The sequence below is a fragment of the Hesperophylax consimilis genome, chromosome 5 (genome assembly GCF_061612785.1).
Source record: "Hesperophylax consimilis isolate HC1 chromosome 5, BYU_Hcon_1.0, whole genome shotgun sequence".
Classification (NCBI taxonomy): Eukaryota; Metazoa; Arthropoda; class Insecta; order Trichoptera; family Limnephilidae; genus Hesperophylax; species Hesperophylax consimilis.
In genome coordinates, this window is record NC_142840.1 from 11,364,437 (window position 1) to 11,385,919 (window position 21,483).

The window sequence follows — 21,483 nt, forward strand, 5'->3', positions numbered from 1 at the left end:
TGCTCTGCAGCGCAGTTCAGTCTGGAATTTTTCCGCGCAGGGTCTTACAGCACTTGGTTTTTGTTGGTTTGGCTTACCGACCCGTTCGACCCGTTAGGCTTAGTTTCTTAATTAATTTATTTTTTATTTTTTATGTGACACCTCACAAGAGCGTCCCTGCCTGTGCAGTGTACAGACAGGGGAACTATGTCACCACCCGGTTGGGCGGCGTTGTGAGGCGGAATAAGGTAGGGGCTGTAGGAAGGGATATGTTAATGCGGGCCTTGAAGAGGCTCGGATTATAGGAGGGAGTAAAAACAGATGCCGGTAGCTCGTTCCACATACGAGCCGAATTACACAAAAACGAGTCGTAAAAACGGCCCGTTCTCATGAAGCCAACGTCAACCGTGAACGGGTGTTCAGCTCGTGTCCGTCGAGTTTTGCGCACGTGCACCGGTGCATCAGGAATCAATGCTGCTAGCTCCTTGGAGCAGGCTCCATTGAAATACCTGTAGAACAGACACAGCATGCCTACATTGCGTCTATGCATTAGAGAAGGCAATCGGTCTGTTAACAACGGATTGTCAATCAGACGGATCGCTCTCCTTTGCACAGATTCAAGCGGGTTTATTAAGTATTTTGGGGCACCAGCCCAAAGATGGCTCCCAAATTCAATAGTTGGGCGGACTTGAGACTTGTACAGGGTCAGCAGCTGGTCACTGTTGAAGAATCTCCTAGCCCTGTACAAGACGCCCAACTTTCTGGAGGCCTGATTTACTCGGGCTTCTATGGATCCCCGATACTTGAGCCGGTCTGATATAGTAACTCCAAGCATTTCAATGGAGTCTTTATTGGGGAAAGTGCTCCCATCAAATTGCACCAGACAGTCATTGATCTCCCTCTTTGCCGAAATCAGACACGCTTGGGTTTTTGTGACGTTGAAACTGACCAAGTTGGCCTTACCCCAGGCACGAACCATCTCGAGGTGGTGGTCAATTTTTTGCTTCAAAACTTCCCGAGCTGTTCGGACATCATAGGTGGAAGGGGGCCTGTCAAAAAGATAACCCTCGTGAACGGTGCTGTCATCAGCGTAGCAGTGAATTGGTGCACATTTAACGAGATCGTTGATGTGCAATAAAAACAGCGTCGGAGAGAGCACAGATCCTTGTGGCACCCCCGCATTGATTTGGTGCGGTGAGGAAGAAGAGCCGTCAACCACGGTTTGAATTGTTCTTCCCCTCAGAAAGTCCGCAATCCAACTATGCAGGGTTGGGTGGATCCCATACGATGGTAACTTCCCGATAAGCGCCCGATGCCAGACTCTGTCAAAGGCTTTGGAGATATCCAACCCAACGGTTTGAGTTTCACAAAAACGCTCCATGTACCGCCCCCAAATATGCGTCACATATATGTATAAAAATAATTTAGGAGTTGTCGGTTTGATACCGTATTCCTAGGAATTAAAATCTTTAATTTTACTTGTTTGATCCAATTTTCATGTGAAAGTTGGATTCTTTATTGAATAATACAATAAAAATAATAATAATATATCATTATGTTATTTTAGTATGTGAAGCCCACAATATTCTTTTGGACGTGGTACATTTTATAAAATGAACTTGAAACTTTTTGAAAGCAAACTTATTTACTTAAAATACAATTTTTGTGAATTCAATGCCTTTACAGGAATAAAATACTTTTGGAGGAGACTAACGTATACCAAAAAATATGAAAAACCAAACCAATTCTAGTGAAGAGTAAAAAGAACAACTGACCCCGTTCTGCTTAACGAGTCGGTACTCAGCCCAACTATATTTACATGGCCGTAGAATAAATACATTTCTCCGCCAGCATTTTCAAATATCCAAGAAAAACTGTATAAACAAGATGGCGATTTTTCGCTCAGCTGCTAGCCTTTGAATGGCGATGCACAGCGTTGAATTTATCATGAAAAACAAATTATTTATGAATTCGTCTCCGCGTTCTTCAATTGCGTTGACGTTAAATTAATTTATTGAGTACACGTGTTTACAGATTTACCGTAATTTGGTCGATTTGAGTGAAGTGCAATTTGATTTTGACGCAAGCCTGTGAATTATTATTGACAGTTACAGCAGGTGATCCTGGGAATTGATTTCCCGGACTATTTTCGCGAGATAAGGCGATATATAAATTTTCGTCAAGCTGGAGCGCTTACCAGAATACTTAAGGGATACTGTCGACTGGTTTATGGGGTACGTAATGCATGTTTCATAATGTATTTTATATTACAAACGCTAGTAATGCAGCGTCAAATGCATATTTTAGTGGTAGCTATTTACAATTGATTACGAAATACCTGATGATTATTTTATCTAACTTAAAAATGCACCTGAAATACGGAATAATGATAAAATATCAAAATTTCCTTTAGCTTATACGGAACCTGCATAAATCAAGTTTAGTGGGGTATTATTATATCGTTGCCATGGTGATTTTTATTGATTTTTTCTGACCTTTTTTATAAAAGACTGAAAACAGGTTTCTTGATAAGTTTTTTGGCCATATTAAAATTCTCGTTTGATTTTAATCACCATTTGACCAAACCTATCATAATTATTTTAGCTGGGTTTTTTGTAAAATGTTTTTTTTTGATAAATTTTTTCCTGATTATAATTGTAGGCACTTCCATGATAAGGTACCATACCATATTTAAATAATTTCTAACGAACTGTTTAGGAACCTACGTAATTATTATGTAGTAGGTAAGGTAACGAGTGGCTATTAATTTTATTGTAAATTTAAATCTGAAAGTTGTTCGTTAGAATAATTACAACAATAACAGAAACCACAAAGCCCATAGATCAGATTAAAAATAATACCTTAACAAATTCTCAATTTTCGTTTTACTATGAGAGGAAAAAGTCGTGAATTTAGGGAAGGAGAACTATTTATTAATACAGTAGTAAAAAAATACCATTCCAAATCTTTTCTTGCGTTAGTTCTTATTTACATCGTTTTCTACTGTGGGTACTTCACTTATGATAAATCGGTTCTTACCCAATATCAAATGTCTAAATTTTTTCTGTGAAAATTTGTTTTGGCGCTCTTTCTGCTTTATTATACGCTGTTACATATTATTTTTTAATGGATTATGACCTATTTTATGATTACATTTAGATTTTTTTTTGTAAAAAAGGCACAATATTATTTCATCGTTTGTGTTGGGTTAAAAAAAATGTTATGTATATTTTTTTAGTTGTGACTGAACATAGTAAAACGTTTCCTTATTTATGAACCGAAATACAGTACAAAACAACAAAAACTGTCGCCATCGAATTGAATTCATTTCGCTATTTTTTTGCATTAGATCGGTATAAATAATAGAGGCATTCCAACACCATTAAGTACTTATCTAGGAACTTGATATTAATGATTACAATTTTAAATATATTATTTACGTTTTATTTTGATCATTTAAAATCCCCTCGGGTAGTGCGTTCGGGCACTAAGTTGTTCGAACTGAAAAACACTTTTATACCACCCTAATAACCCCCCCTTTGGTACGTACCCCTTTGGTAGACCTAAAGCGTACCCTACCCACCTTAGGTAGATTTTGCTAATATCTTGCACTTGGGCACCAAGTAAGCAGAGTTGTACAAAAACTAATATTAAATGCTAGGGCTCCATCACATGTATTTGATTAGCGGTAAATCAAGTAATATTTCTTGTAGTGTTGGTGATTTTGCGTTCAGGTGTGCTGCAACTCCCCCCTCCCCCCCCATTGGTCGAGGAAGGCTTCAGCGGATTTGAAGTTCTTCCCCCCCTCTCCTGACCACTTCCCCTACCACTTTCCTCGCCACTCCGCGGACTTCGCGTTTCCACTTCTCCAGTGCTTATTTGCATACCGCCGATGGTATTTTGCTATTTTCCGGGTGACTTCATTTTTTCGAGTGTTAACGTATCGCTGGTTCGGATGTGGCGGTTTTTTTTACCATTTTTAAAGAATTATATCAATCAAAAATCTCATATTATTACGTTAAAAGATGTACCTATATTAACATACACCACTACGTAGGTCATACTATAAATAAATCACAAAATAAACTTTGGAGCATTAGTTATAATATTTTTATTATTTTTATTTTGTGGAAGTTATAATGTGTTTTTATGAGACTGAAAAAAGATTGCAGCTATGTTTTTGGTTTTAACCTCTTTAACCCTTACCGGTCGATTGGCGCGCACTGCGAGACAAACATATTTTTTCTCATAACGGTTTTCCGTCTCTCACCTCGCGACTCACCGTTTTTCTGAGATATCGGTTTATTTATAATTTTCGTTCGCTCCGTTTGGCCACGAGTTGTTGTTTTAACGTTTTAAATTATTTTAATGCTGCGTCGGTCTTACGACGGGGGCACCAATTTAAGGGTTGCGTACATTAACGAGTCACGTGACAATACCTCTTGTATTATTAATAAAATATTAAAATAATGTTTTCAAATTTTTCTATTGTATCACACTAAGTTATTGCTTCTAACATAAATAGCATACAAGAATTCAAATGCAAGGGAAGTTAATATTTTTTCAATAAACCTAAACTCTTATTAGTATTTTCTAGATGTAAAAGGGGACAACAGAAATTGAATGGAGACAAACCGCTTTCAACCCACGCCAAATTTTTGTATAGTAGAATAGCTATTACAATAAGGTAAGGTAAGAAAATATTTCAGGGTGTTGATATTTTCAGTTCAGCAGAGGCGCGCCCATGTGCTTCAATTTTTATTATATATAATTTTCCTAAATAAAACAATTTTTTAGATTCGCTTTTTTGTGTCTAGGCCCACGGGCCAAGGGCCAACGATATGTAGTTCAACATAAAGGGCCCATTAAAAAAAATATGTGAATACCGCACAAGAGTCGCAATAATCCCAACCGTTTGGAGCCAGTGAGACTATTGGCATTCATAAGAGGGGAAGGGAAGGACTCTTGCACCAGGAACGTGCGCGAGTACACTATACACATATTATTTCAATATATATATACAGGGTGTATCGGCACGTACCCGACAAACTTTAACCAGCTTTTCCTTAGCACATTTGGAGTAAAAAATGTTATGGGCACTTTGCTGTCCGGTAACATTTTTTTTCAATTAAAAACAAAAAATGATAAAAAAATCCACACTCCGTCACTGTCATTGGCATTGTTTCTCGTGTTCAACAGCTGTTATTAGCAAGTGTGTCAAAAAGCATCTTCGCTCTTTCATACACACTAAATAATAATAGTTAAAAATGAGACGAATGGTGCCATACCATTTCGTTGTGATTGTAAAAGCGCGCCAATGTAGGTACGTACGTACATTATTCAATGAAACTCGAATAAAATATTGCCGGATGGGTTTTCAAACTTTGAAAAAGGATAAAACAGTGGTGACATGTGGTGAAAATATGAATGAAATTTTTTTTATTAAAAAAAAAATGTTACCGGACAGCAAAGTGCCCACAACATTTTTTACTCCAAATTTGCTAAGTAATAGCTGGTTAAAGTTTGTCGGGTACGTGCCGATACACCCTGTATATATATTTTAAATTTAATTATTTGAATATTACATTTAATTACAATAATGACGTATTGCCCATCTCACTTAATATATTTTTTACATTAACTCCATACACTAGGCCCTGAGGGAAATTATTTTTACCATGTCAATTTTGGGAATGCTGTGTGGAAGATATTTTTGCAGGATTTGCAGATATTTTTTTAAGGAAAGAGTGAACCCGGTTCTTGAAGAGACTCACTTTGTAGGAGGGAGAAATCACAAAGGCCGGCAAATCGATCCACAGCCGAGCTGTCGAACTCTACTATAACGAGTCGTAGAAACGACCCGTTCTCACGTGATAAATATCAACTGTGTACAAACGTTTGGTGCGTTTCCTGACTGCACCGGTGACGAAGGAATCGTTGACTCTAGTTCCTCGGAGGATTTTCTATTGAAATATCGGTAGAACAAATACAGCATTCCCATCTGACGCCTGAGCTCTAATGATTGCAATCCGTTTGTTAAGAGGTACCTTTGGCTGCCGTACCATTTTCATACAAAACTTAAATTTGTGCACGAAGCCAAAACCAAACCAAACTGAAAAATTATTGATTTTATTGGCAGCTTTCGAAATTATATGCGAGTTTAATAGCAATAAAAATAAAATTTAATTTGCACTATTTACTTTATAAATATGATGAAATATAAAATAAAAATGATTAAAAAAGATGGACGTAAATTAAAATTATAAACGACTAATTTACAGGGCAAGATTATTTTTTTATCAACAAGTTACCTTAAAAAATGTTTATTTTCTGAGCGTTCATTGAAGTTTTTTTGTTATTTATTAATTAAATATCCATTAAATATGTTCAGAACTGATATTCATGTATTGAATATTTTAAAAGTTAATTTTTTTTTTCATAATTTTTGGCGAACGAACAAACGAGTCCTCCTGTAAAGTAACATTTTTAGCAGATTAATCATCAAAATTTTATGCAAAAAGTTAGAATCCGTAGAGATATGTTTTCGACCAAAAGTTACTAAAAATTTTCTGTTCTGGAAAATCCGGAAGTCCGAAGAAAAGTCACGGTACGCCGCTGCGGTTCGGCCATGATAATTTAATGGATACTTTCGTGTCGGTAATAATAATTAAATGCGGATGAGAGGCGTAATAAAATCTTCTTGGGAAAATAATAAGACACAATAATTATATTGAGGGCCTTCTGCCCTCTAGCGACCGCAGCCTTGAATTTTATGTATCTGTTTGAAACGTCGCACACCTTAACAACATGGATCCGGTCATTTTGTGATTTATATGGCCTTATTTGTCGTGATAATAAATCTAACCTAACTAAAGCAATACTTTGATGCTTTTATGTCTTCAGATCAGATATTTCATTCCTAACGACTCTGAGGCTACGTTATGATATTCAAGTTTGTAAATTTGTTTGTATTCCAAAGTTAATTTATTTATTATTTCCTCCTCTCGTCGATGTCAAAGGATTTCCGACAAATTTAATATAATTGCGAAAACATTAATTATGGGTACCACACCACACTACATCTACAACTAGGTAAGTAGTAGGTGGGAAGTATCGCACAAAGTTTGTAAATTGCGTTTTTGTAATGTCCCAACATTTTGATAGTTTTTTCAACGTGCAAATTTATTAATTTATTTTATTTAGTCAGTTACATACAGCAATCGAACCTGTATGTATATATTTAAGTAATTGTTTAGATCAGTGTGTTTTTACCATATAAAATTTTCACATTCAATTAAACAGAGTCTGATTTCGTATTTAATTTGAGGGATATAAGATTATTTTTTTGGTGTCTTATTAAATAGTTTGCGTGATATGTTTTTTTTTAATTACACGTATTTTACATTAATTGGTCCAACATTTAAAAAAATTAAGTTAAACTTTTCTGGTAAAAAAATCTTAAGTTCCATTCCGTGACCACATTTATTTATTTTTATTTATCTACTTTGCGTAGGGATGGTTTATAAAATGATGTACTTTTATATTATTATCAAACCTTTTTATATACCCAACCTGTATCCCAGCAACGAAGATGTCCACTGAATAATCCATATTATTACCCTTCATTAGTATTCTGGACAATGAGGAGTAGGTACATATTTTATGGTAGTTAGTCCCAGAATTTGGAATTCCACTGAAAAAAAATCCCGACTTATAGTAATCTGGTATTGGTGGAAAATTAATAAATAAAACGTAAAAGTAATGAAATGGAAAGTATAAAAATGTTGAAAACATGTACAAATTTTGGCGAAATTGCCCAGGTTTTATAGGTTCTTGGAGATTATTTATTATTTTTATTCTTTACCACTCACTGATTTGGCGAATGCTTGTGTGGGATAATTCCATTCAGATTCACTATCGTTCGAGAACAGGTTTAATTTCCGGATCCAAATACATATCGTGATACCTAATGTGAATTCGATATAATCTGAATTTGTGAAACTGTGATTTCAACAATAGAATGCAATTATGATTTAATTTTAACTTTGCAGATATCTGTCACTGTAAAAAATAATAAACTTGTTCAGTTAATGGTTTCATTAAATAATTCATAAGCTGCCTGCTTATTGACCTTAAACTCAAATCAGCTGCTGTAGACTTTTTTAGACTATTTTAACTATTAATCAGAAAATATTTGCGCTTTTAAAAAAAATAAATTTCTAGGTCAACGCAAGTGTTTTTAGCTCGAAACATCATTTCCATGATGAGTTATGGAGCTTTTAAACGTTGAGTTAACTGTAAAAAAATTAATACACGACCCCATATTGTTTACTCCACATTTTCTATAGTTCAATAGGAAAAAAATAACTAGTAACAGCTACTTGTTTGCAATTTGCATTGCGCAATGCATTATAATAGCGTAGGCCGTGTCCGCACGATGTTCTGACATCACCGTGACTTCAATTGGAAGATCTAGGAGATGCAGGTGTTATTATTTCTTCTCCCGCGGCAAGGAAGGAACCTGCACTCTTTTATTATTGGCAGATATTATTGCATATTATTGTGTCTACATCTAGTAAGTAAGTAGGGTAACACCACCTCACCTAGTCGGGCAAGCTCGAACAGTCGTTCCGTATCGCTGTGCCGTGTGTGAGGTGTGAGGTGTGATGGTGATACGTTTTGTGACCAACTCGTGCAGCCGGTGTTGTAACTTTGTGTTTACAGGTGGAATTAAGAATTATTATTCGTACGATACGTTATCTTTTCAGCGCGCGCTTGCGCATTTGTAGCGTAGCATTGTTTTAACTATCTACTTATTGGTGGATAGTCGCGTTGGCATTCATTCTTATCTGATTCTATCACGGCTCTTATCTTCCCTGTATCCGTCTGTCAGTCTGGTCTCTCCGCGAAGTTAGTTACGTTACGTGCAATTTCTCGATGGATATCCATTTTCATTCCACGCTGTCTTTGTAACTTCCGTTCATCTTAATTATCTAAAATATAACTGTGTAAATTATCTTGCATTCTTCTATGAAATAAATATCATTACTTGGCGCGTTCACTCAACCTGCAATTTTATTTATAAATCCAGCTATTTTTTTATAAATCAGCGACCGGCAATAAAATAAAATTTTTCCAGTGACTCATTATTCGGAATTAATGTGAAATCATTGTGATTTTATATCATATGTGTGGTTGTAATTGGTTTTACATATAATATATAGCAACACAGGTATTATATCCGCGTGTTATGATGTATGCACATTTATAATGCATAGTAGTTGTTGCCACTTGCTACGCTTTTCACAATGGACAACGATTTCACAAAAGGTTTATGCCTCACGGAACACGTTGAATTAACGTTATTTTTCGGCTGTTTAGGTTCGGTGTATTCAATGACGGCACGCGAAACTTTTCAATAAAAATATAAATCAAGGTATTCAACGGATGTTTTTCCTCATTGGATAGTTTTCATTTTTTTACATATTAGGTACATCTGCGAAAATGATTCTCCAAATTATCTAAGACAGTTCATACAATATAGAGTAATTAATTTAAACATAAAACCTAATTTTGCGTGTGATAATACCATTGGGTAATAAATAATGCTGATAAACAACACGATAACCAAAAAGTTCGCTATAAATACCAATTAGATGAAATTATACATAATACAACCACTTGTAAGTCGCCCTCGCCTTCTATTCGAACCTAGTAAAAATGTATGTTATATGTCTTATGTACAACATTTTTAAAACCTTATTGAATTAAACCAAACAGTCTTTATCGCCTTTGTTGATTGTTCTCGATTTTAATCTCGTCGCGAACCGCCAGTGATGTTATTTGCGTAAAATTTCGGTAAATGAATCTCACCAAGGTGTTCTCTTCGTTAATTCATTATTAAATTAATGGAAAGTGTCGGCTTGTTCTATATGAAATACCTTGAAAGTAACACACTTGCGTAAATGGAAAAAAATCGTATGTCACGTGAACACTGTTGTATAAACATTGTATGTAACACCGTATTCTACCATTATCTTAACACACACGACGAGAACGCGCGTGCCCGTTGTACCTGTGTTATTATCTATTGTTACTTTGAGAATAGTAAAAGTTAATTTGTTTAGGTTTCAATATAAATTGTAATATATTATTTTGTTCGGAAAGCATACAATTCTATACGCGCTGTGATAGCATACACAATAGTTTTATTTTATCGAATCAAAAATAAAGTTTTTTTATGTTTTAAAAAGTGTGGGAAGCACGTGACATTTGGTGTGTTAAAAAATAAAATTTATCATACAAAAGATAGTGTCCGTTAAAAAAATCACTGCAGTGCTGTGCTACGTTCGCTAAACCCGTTCCCCCAGATGTCGTGCCTAGACCCGGTACAACGTCAAACCTCCCCGATGTTTTACCAGTGCAGTGAATCAAGCGAATGCATGGCTTTAGCAATGACAGATTGAAAGGTTTGGTTGCTAGTTTGTTTGTTCGACGCAGTGTTTCGTTCTCGGCTCTTTGGTATTGGACTTTGCCCTTGTGCGAGTGGGGTGGGCGGGCGGCAGCCGGGGGGCTGGTGGCGCCCGGGCCCCATGTGGCCCTCGGGCATGTTCGGGCGGGGCGCCTCGTCGCGGGCGATCCACGTGCGCTACACCACCGTGGGGCCCCCCTCCCGAGGATTCGCTCTCCCGCTGGATGTTGAGGAGACGGTCACGTGTTTCTGCAGGTAACTACATGATCAGCATTTTCCCGTTTACTAATATATGGGACTGTAACACCACTTAATAGCCAATAAAATGATTCAACTAATCACATAATAACTTTAAGATGACGATAAAACTCCACTATAGATAGTAGCCTTTTCATGACACTATGATATCCTCGGGCCATTTACCTTGAACCTTTTTTTTATAAGTACCTACGTTTATTCAGTTTTTTTGCGTACTTATTTTATTTCACACAAAACTGAGCAATTAGCATTAGAATTAGTATTATTTTTTGTTAGATGTTGACAACAGAAAAGAAGTGTGCCCATGTATGGCCTAAATTTGAAGTAAAATTTCCGTTATTAAAAGAAAAAAAAATGTACACACCAATATAAATTTTTGCTTACCCTCGTAATACTTCGTATTGAAGTTGTAAATATATATACATTTACGTGAATGAAGTGAAAGTTTTTCAATATATTTAGGCTATTGACAGATTGATTGATTTATAGTAAAAAATGCCATGCCATAACCAATGCGTCCCGTCAAAATCAGGGTTATCCAAAATCTGTTTAAAATTTACCAGGGGTGTGTAAAACTGTTTACTCTTTTGCTTCGTCATGCGTTAAAGTTGAATTTTATCTAATTAGTAGCTGACGTGCCCGGCGATCCCAGGCTTTATTGATTTTTTTTTTAAATCTGATGTAGGCAGTAATTTACATCTTATTTTGAAGGTTAAGTTTGCAAACATTCGTCAGTCACGAATACCACTTTGTATAAGTATCAAATCCACGCCGCCCGCCCGGTGTTTGCTACAGACAATCTTCTTGAACAAATAGAAGATAGATTTTTTTTCAATCCGCCGAATATAAAAAAAAAGTTTCTCCAGCCGAAAAATACTTTATTTTCGCTAATGAAATTACAATAACGGGTTTGATGAAGTGTTGGTTAGTTTTACCAATCCTAACTTCGAAAATGCGGAAATACAATTTTTTTTCAAGCAACTAGCCTATAATGATATAATAGCAGAACTTGAATGGGACTTCTAAAGAACCTGAAAATGAACGTTGAAATTTGATTAATTATTCAAATTCTCCGAAACAATCTATCCTTAATGTCCACTGCCAAATTAAGTTATATTAGGAGTTTCGTCTACATGAAATTGCTCATTATCTGTACCTTACTTGCAGTCTTAAAATTCTCATTTACTAATTACGTGGTTCAGATAGGTTTATTTGTAGATCAGCAATGTAATCGAATAAAGGTATGATCTGATTGGTTATAATTTGTAATTGCACTTTACTTTTATATGTATTATTTACTAGATACAGAATCTGATTCAATTATTTCTTTCAGTTATATTTAGAATACAATTGAAAAGGTGTGTTTTTGTACATAAGTAAATTTTAACGAGAATAAGTTTGTCTGCGTTACTAAAAAATGCATATTTTTACAAATAGAAAAATTTTCGTGTTAATTTTTTTTAATTTCTTTGACACAAAATAACTTTTTAACATGGTTTATTTTTTATTTGAATCCGATCTATCTTTTCGTCCGAAATGACATTTGTCTATTTACTTGTTTAGTAACTCGATTAAAGGTTTCTCCTGAGCCGAAAGTTTTGCAAAAGTAATCAAACCTCTGCGTGTGCACTGACTGTGGGTAGCTGCTGAAAAGGTGTTTCAGTAGAAGTGGGAGGTTGCTAAAAACTAGCAAACCGGATATATCGATTCCGAAAGCTTCAAGGTCAACTGATTCGGTACGCGTTCTGTTGTTGCATAAGTATTATTGTTAAACCTTCCGGAAATATAGAGTGTATTAAAGAAACCTTAAAAAATGTGTCATGCTATGTGACTGATAATGTTCGCTTGAACAGTAGAGACATGACGATAGCATCATTATAGTATTGATAATTTCATTATGCCAATGACTGTGTACCGTTTGTACCGACTTGTTATCACCTGTTAGTGTATTTGCTTTGATATGTTGATGCTACTTTTTCATTAGCGTGAATTATAATGCTCCGAGGCACGTAGTTCACATCTGATGCAAAATGGCCTAAGATGTCAATGAGCTATACAATTTGCAATAATTATTATTGCCATTTTCTATTGTTGTTTTTCGCTTTTTTCCCTTCTCTTCAAGATCAAGTTTTGTGTATAATAATTTACATTGCGGTTTTCCTACGTGCGCTTGCAAATAAATTATGAATCTCAATGGAATATTCCTTTATTAGTCTCTGTTGGAGATAAAAACGGTTTCACAAAATGATAAAACTAACACGCTATATTTAACCCATTGCCTACCAACAGCGCCTCACTATCCGATTAGTGTCGCATCTTTCAAAAATAACATATTTTTTTACAGTTTATGGGCAAATTTTTACATCGTAAGGTCTATGATAAATATATTCTTTGTTCTGTTCAGTGGTAAAACTAAAGTTCTATAAATTACTTTACTTACGTAACTTGTAGTAGATGCAGACAGAATTGCTATTCATAACGGAATAGGTAGTACATTCATTAAATGAGTTTATCTGAGATCAGTGCAATAATTATCTACAAGAACAATACTCTATTAATATATAATGTAGTTAGTAGAGTATATAATTCATCTACCTGTTACTAGTTCACTGTTCGCATGAATGCGAACACCTGAATTAACCCAATACGGGGCAAGATGGCATTTCCCTTCGACAGAATATTGCTTGTTCCTGTTTCCTTCATCGCACGTGACAGGATGTGGGATCTTCCCCCTTCAGTTGACAGAGAATACTTTGAACTCTGCCCTTTAGCTTAAGCTTTTTAAATTAGTGACATGCGTGTTATGGCTTGTGGGATTAAAATATTTGTGCTGTGTTTATATAATTCAAATATCAATGTTTTAATAGGTTAACCTAGCCAAGTCCGATTGTAAAAAAACAACAATTCCAATTCAAATATTCCTAATAAATTGGGTTTTCCAACGATGTTTTTAGCTTGTATCATATCGTTATCTGTCAGTAGAGTGGCATGCTCTAGTAATATTGCGCATATCTAAAATAATTGTATGTGCGGTAATCATGCCTATCTACATATGGTAATCAAAACACACTTAGAATATCTAAGTAACGTTTTGTGATTGGTTTTAAAGTAATTCGATGTAGGTTTGCATATCTCCGCTTTAGAACAAGAACTAAAAATAATCCAAGTAACAACTGCGCGATATTCTAGGCATAAGCATTATCATTTTTTTAAATTTATTTCTATTCATTTTACGTAAATTTGGTTCAATTTTGGCATGATGAATAATTTAGAACATGAGAAAAAATAGTGCAAATACAATTACAATAGATAAAAAAAACACACACATGAAATAAAAATACAGTAAACAAAAAAATACTGTGAACAGATAGGTTTCCAAAGAGACAACCAAAAGTTCAAGAATAGGGTTAAAATAGGTTTTTAATATGATCCACAAAATTTACCAAGTTAGCATGTCAATATCACCCAAGTATTGATTTCCAGAGTGTGAAACCGCTGTATCGGAGAATAATTCAAATGATTTAGCATTATTATTTAAAATACTTATCTCTAAATTAGACTGTTCCGAACTTATAAACTTACCCACAAGAACAAAACGACACAATACTATACTCTACCGCAGTATACATACATAAGCGCAACTACATAGCTAATTATTAGCTACATAGCTAATTATTAGCTACATAGCTAATTATTAGCTATGTAGTTGCGCTTATGTATGTATACTGCGGTAGAGTATAGTATTGTGTCGTTTTGTTCTTGTGGGTAAGTTTATAAGTTCGGAACAGTCTAATTTAGAGATAAGTATTTTAAATAATAATGCTAAATCATTTCTTTTGCGTATATCTTCTAATGTATGAATTTTTAGAGTATTGAATAGGAAAGGATAATAATTTATATATTCTAGCCGGATGTTTAATTTAAAATTTATGAAAGATATATTTTTTTGTATTCGCTCAATGTTATTAATATGAATTTTGAAAGAGAGATACCAAACTACCGAGTTGTATTCTCGATTAGGCTTCTGACTAGAGGCACTTATAACAGTTTTATGGCTTGTACGAAATTAAAGCTATTAGTCGTTCTTAATATGAAACCTAGTGGTTTTATACCTTTGATCACAATTTGGTAGATGTGACTACCAAAGTTTAGTTTTTCATCCAAAATGATACCAAGATCTCTCATTTATTTATTTATATATACCGCGTTAATGGAATATTCAAATAAAGCCAAATAAGTTTCATCTCGGTAGAAAGTCGAGGTTTTGCACTTTTCTACGTTTGAGAATAGATGATTTTGTATGCACGGCAAGATACATCTTGCCAAGAGAGTAGAGCGATTGTTTTTTTGTGATCGCTACGTCAATGTCACAGTTCCGTGGTTTTATACTCGTAATTAGCTGTTCATTGCAAAAGTTTTCCAGTACTTACTACTACCGACAATATCGCTAGCAATTTCGTCAGCCTTTCGAGACAATGACTTGAACGACTCTCTCATCGACTGGTAAAGCGGTGTGATAGGAAGTGCACTATGTGGCACGGATGGTGCACGTGTGCGATAATACGATGAGGGCACTTCCTTTGTGATTAAATTATTGAGCCGGCACTTACTTTCTTTTGTAATAGGTTCTATCTATATTTTTGGGGCAACGTTGTTTTCATTAAATCCTGCCCGATTTATATTGCCGCAGTCTTCGAGTCGTATGTTATACGATATGTTGTACGGACATGTAATGATAAGTGCTCAGTGGCGTAGCAACAAATATCCGGGCCCTGGCAATCTTTGAAATTCAGCCCTCCGCCCCTTGAAAAGTTCTGTTTAGTTTGCAAATAAATAATACTATCGCAGTGTATCGTCATATATATATATATATATTTATATATATTTTTGGAATAACGTAATGAGTGAATCTTCACATTGAAATATTTACTCATTGAATACAATATTAGCGACTCTTCAACGAAAATTTGAAATAGAAAAAGATTCAGTCGCATCTAGGAATTCCTAGATTAACACTAAATAAAAAAAAATTAGTACTAGAGTGCTAATATTACAAAAAATGGCATTATTGAAGTTGTAGCTGAAAACGAATTTTTATTTATTTTCGAAAATTCCATTTTTTTGTATGAAGATTTTCAGGACATTTCAGTTTGGCCGTGCGCCGTACAGATTTCCTGAAAATCTTCATACAAATAATCGAATTTTCGAAAATAAATAAATTAAGATTTTCAGCTACAACAACTTCAATATTGCCATTTTTGTAATATTAGCTCTCTAGAACACCCAAAAGTTATGTTTTTGTAACCCACTGTAAAAGCATAATATATTTATAACACATGATACTTGTAGATTTTAGGTTTTAGTTGAGTTTTATGCTGCCCTGGTGAAGCTACAGTTGTAGCGAAATCTGGTCGGCATTAGGTATAAAAGATAAAAGTGGCATTTATAAAGCTAATTTATTATTTTAAATACATTTTTTTAAAATTTATATGCAACACGGAAATGTTAATACGGTGCGGGCCCCTATTTTTCCTGGGCCCCGGGCGACTGCCTATGCGTTGCTACGCCATGCTTGTGCTACGTAGGTTAGGTTTTTTTGGATAGGTAATGAGTACTGGATATTCTCGACCTGTCCAATTAGTGTTGTCGCTAAGCCGTAAAACGACTCATTCGCCCGCCATTATTAAACACTGACCTGCACTATGTAACTAATTAAACCCACGCCAATATGATCTTTATTACTTTGCAGACTCCAATGGCCCGATATCGGTCTAATCGTGATTGATGAGACATGGCGTCCCTCAAAAAGCGTGAAATTATTTATCGCATTTTGTAATTTAATTTGTAATTTTAGACAGACCTTTTAACCGTATCATTAACGGATTTTTATTATGTATTTTAGTTTTTTTTCTTTATAAACGAAATTGAACACGTTTCAGTAACAACAAAAATTGATGAAGGATGTGTGATAAATGATAAAAAACTGGTACCAATTTTTTTAAATTGTTATCTTCTCAAGTTTGGTGCACGTAAATGTATCACCGTGTTCTGGATTTTAGGCTTTAGTATTACTCAGCCACTTTCTGCTGCCGGGAGATATCTCAATTCTATCCCTTTTCAGGTGGTGGTAGTTATCAAAAAATAAAGCAAATGTCTAATGTAATATAAATATACACAACGTACAGGTAGAAACAGTTACAACTTATTAGAAGGTACTACCGTACCACCTCACTTTATAAACACGCAAGCTACGTTACAACTTCGTGAGACCATTTTAAATTAAGACTAGTAATGAAACAGAACCTAATAAGCCCCCTTGTACTCAGTACGAAATGACACCGGGAACAGTTGTTAATTAGATTCTTCCATTATTTACACTCTGTCTTCTTGATTAATCTTGTGTCTAGGTAAAACCTACCCCCGTCAGGTATTAAGGGTATGTATAGTTCCATCAACAAAAGAAAGATGAGACTCGTCAACAAGTTTTTTAAACACGTAAAGTACTGTTTTAACACGTGTTTGAGATGAGTCGCACTGGGTTATGATTGGCAGGTCTATACCGTGAGTGGGAAGATGGCGCCCAAGTTGCCACTTCCGCCGGCAGCCGAGTCGCACAATTTCCTGTTTCCTTTACATTCTACTATCTAATTTAACAGCGCTCACCCTGAACTGAACGGTTTAAAATTAATTTATGCAAACGCGGTGATGTTTTCCTTGTCAATTTGCCTTCGCACTTGTCAAATACACTCCGAGAGTTTCTGGATTCTACGGAAGAGTCACAAAAAACCGAATTACTAATGGTGTATTTTATTTGTTATGTATTCGGCGTCGAAATAATCCAACGATTAAATGGAATCGTTAATATCCTTGTTTTCTTATCGTCTAAAGTTTCTTTGGTTGTAAAAAAGAATTATTGAAATATATTTTACAATGGAAACATTAATTTGGTCAGTGTTAACGATTATTCTTAAGTTTTGCTCGTAAATATTACCCAAGAACGTAGAAAACAGCGACATTTTTCTTTCCCTCAATATTTTACTGATGGATTATTGGCAGTAGGATCCTAAGCCACGTGCATTTATTTTCTTTAAAACGTAAGTTAATAATAATAATATTTGGATGATTTATATCCACCAGCTCATCAATCAATAACATTACAAAACTAAATCTATCACGTGATGCTGCACAAAAACGTACATATTATTTATCTACCTGCATTTCATATTTTATATACACAGGACATAATTTTGCAATCACTCCGCATTGCATTTTATTGGAGATGCTATTTTTAATTCTGGTGTTAAATTATTTATGCTCTGTGTTTTCGTTTAGAAACGAAAATCAAACTTTACTAAAGGCCGTATGGGGATTTTATTAGAATTTATCTTCCCCATGTGATTCGTCGCTCAATAAGAAATGTTTCGAAAACGTAATATTAATCCAATAAGATAAAGTATAGTTAAGTTATATGAGCAATAAAAGAAAGGTACTCTCAGGTGTAATAATAATAATTGAATGGTTCGGATAAACATAGTTATTATTTACAAACAGATACAGAAAAACATACTTACCTGGCTGGTCACTAAGATAAACATACTTTTATTAAAAAGTTTACGAAACGTTTTATTTAAAGTACTCGTGCAACTGGTATGCTGCATCTATTAACTATGCTTCCCGAAAAACACTGGTCTGAGGCAGTCAACTCTTAGATCAGCAACATCATCAGCTATAGGCAGACTTATGGAACCTAAGCGCAAGCCAAATACTAAGTTTGGTGATCGCGCTTTCGGATCATCTGGGCCGAAGGCTTGGAATATATACTCCCTTTGGAACTAAGATGCATAACAAGTCCAACAGAATTCAAGCCTAAACTAAGAACTTTGAGCTTTCTTTAAACTGTCATATCCTTAAATTAAATATACCTGCCTGTAGTAGCATTCTTGTTTTGCATATAATACATCCTAATCACACATTTCTTATTGGATTTATATTACTCGAAAACTGTTTTATACCTACGGACGAATCACATTTAGGAAGATGAATCTGATCAAATCTTTGTACTGTATGTAGTACCGCCCAGCATAAAATTTGCCTTTCCTTTCCTAAACACTCTCATTAAAGAACATAAATACATATTATTAAAATAAATAACAGAAAGTCCCATTATGTCCTGTGCGTGCGAACCGCATCTAAAGTTCTCTAATAAACAATAAACAGTGTTAATCTCTGACCTACCAGGTAAGTATGGTACTGTATATTATCTGCCTGCACAAAATATAAATAAATAAGAATAATAACATATGTACATTCTAACATCACGTTCATCAATCAAATCCATTGTACATTTAGCTTTTTATTAGTGATCGACGAACAGGTGGATGCTATCTGTTAGCCATAAATTGATAATTATTTGACTAGTCTATAGTAAGTACTAAGATAGATCATTGTAGGGATGTATTATACAGGGTGTATCGGCACTAACACGACAAACTTTAACCAGCTATTCCTTAGCACATTTGGAGTAAAAAATGTTATGGGCACTTTGCTGTCCGGTAGCATTTTTTTTCAATTAAAAACAAAAATATTGAAATTTTCCACACTACATCACTGTTATTGGCATTGCTTTTCGGGTTCAACAGCTGTTATAAGCAAGGATGTCGAAAAGCGTCTTCGCTCTTTCGCACACACTAAATAATAATAGTTAAAAATGAGACGAATGGTGCCGTGCCATTTCGTTGTGATTGTAAAAGTGCGCCAATATAGGTACACACGTGCATTATTCAACGGAATTCTAATAAAATATTACCAGATGGGTTTTCAAACTTTGACAAAGGATAAAACAGTGGTGACATGTGGTGAAAATATGAATAGTAAATTTTTTATTAAAAAAAAAACGTTACCGGACAGCAAAGTGCACATAAGATTTTTTACTCCAAATATGCTAAGGAATAGCTGGTTAAGTTTGTCGGGTACGTGCCGATACACCCTGTATATTTGAATAACGCCCTTGAGGTGATTATGCACAAAAATTGCGCTATACAAATCATAGAAATATGATTATAATTTTATTACGTTAAAAATGGAAGAGAACTACCGATACAAGTAGAAATTTGAGTATTGATGATTTATTAAAATCCTGTTATAAACGGGACTGCAAGGCATTTCCTAATAAAAATTTCGTGCACCTGCGTTTGTCCTGATAATATAATGACGAAACGCGAAAATATTTTTATGAACACGTGTTCCAACGAAATTCATGTTTTACTGAACGTTTATTAGGAAACCTGTTAATTCATTCTTTAAGGGCCTGCAAATCCGCTTTTAACCGGATTACAAATAATTTGAAGAGATTCTTAATAAATAATCAATATTTTATATCAGTGAGTATTCTCCGTGCACGCTTTTTTACGTTCGCGTAGTACATTCATCAGACTTAGTTCACTAATCAGAGACTTACGTTCACTATTAATTCGATAGTCTCCGACCTACTTTCATTAAATTATGTTATTGGGATCAAATTATCGAGACTTTGGAAATGTGATTATTATGAGAAAATAAACGATAGTTGCAAAAAACACTAAGCTGTGTATGCGTTTTATAAGGGAGTTTACAAAGGAATTGGTACTAACGTTATTTTATTTTTTTTTTTTAAATATATTAAAATCAAATTTAATAATATAATTATTAAGTTCTGCAATTATTTTTTGGTTCTTGTTATTGTTACAGCTGTTTCTGCTTCCAATGCCATTCTAAAACTGAGGTTTTAACCACGTTTAGACGACTTATTTATATGATTCCATTTTATCTCCTCCCAATTTAAAATGATTTATTACCGGTTAAACCGATTTACTAATAAAATAATTGTGACAGTAGATTTCATATTCTGTGGGGGTATTTAGAACTAACGTTATTGTTACAGTGAAATATATTTTTAGTTCGTGTGCTCTAAATACGGACATGAAATGAAATCAATTACAATAATGCAGGGCTTTCAATAAGGGAATTAAAAATTTTAAAAAGAAAAATGACATCGGAAACCAATCTCCTGTCGGACAGCTTTATTTTTATTTTTGTATTGTTATCAGGTTTAATTTCTAGAACTCCATTTTAATTTTTAAATATTCAATAATATCATTGTTAAATTAACAACAAATGTTTTATTTTAAACAACAAGAAAAAACAAAGAAAGAAGCTTTATTATATTTAGAAATTTTCATTAGACAGTTGTAGTTTATTTTAAGTTTATAATTTATATGTCTTAAAAATTTGCGTCGTATTTTTTCGTTAGAAACCGCGTGAACCTATGAGTGAATGCTGTTAACAAATTGGTGAGTTATACTTTATTTGGCTCCGGACTAATGATGCATACGAAAATTAAAATATCTCTGTTTCGACTGAAATCTGTGCAGAGCTATTTCATGTGGAATGAAGTTTGCAAAAAAAAAACTTATAGAATATCGGGAACAATTATTGGTTTCCGCTGAAATCGATCCTAGAGATCTCACAGCCTCTTCTCGTGAGTATCGAATTTAATACAAGTGTTTTGGTAGTTTTCCTCCGTTGCTTTTCTTGATTTGTTGGTGTTAGAGCCATTAATGATTCTGTCTGCCGATACTTTATTATTTCCCCTAAGCAATATGAACCCTAATAACCACTTAGGAATTCTGTGAACGATCCTTATTAAAGGTTAGATGACGTCTAGATGTACGATTTATTAAGAGAACCGTGACTCTGCTCCGCTTCCCGTAATTTTTAACGCAGTAATAGATCAGGAT

The 21,483-nt window shown here is 34.5% G+C and overlaps 1 protein-coding gene across 1 annotated transcript in view; it reads left to right on the plus strand.

Moving 5' to 3' along the window:
- Positions 1-1,876: 1,876 nt before the first annotated feature.
- Mob2 (MOB kinase activator 2) overlaps positions 1,877-21,483 on the plus strand; it is a 327,875-nt gene continuing 308,268 nt past the window's right edge. The window contains exon 1 of the mRNA XM_089631629.1: positions 1,877-2,213. Within this exon, the coding sequence (XP_089487755.1) occupies positions 2,209-2,213 (5 nt within the window). The 5' untranslated portion in view covers positions 1,877-2,208. The remainder of the gene's footprint in view (positions 2,214-21,483) is intronic.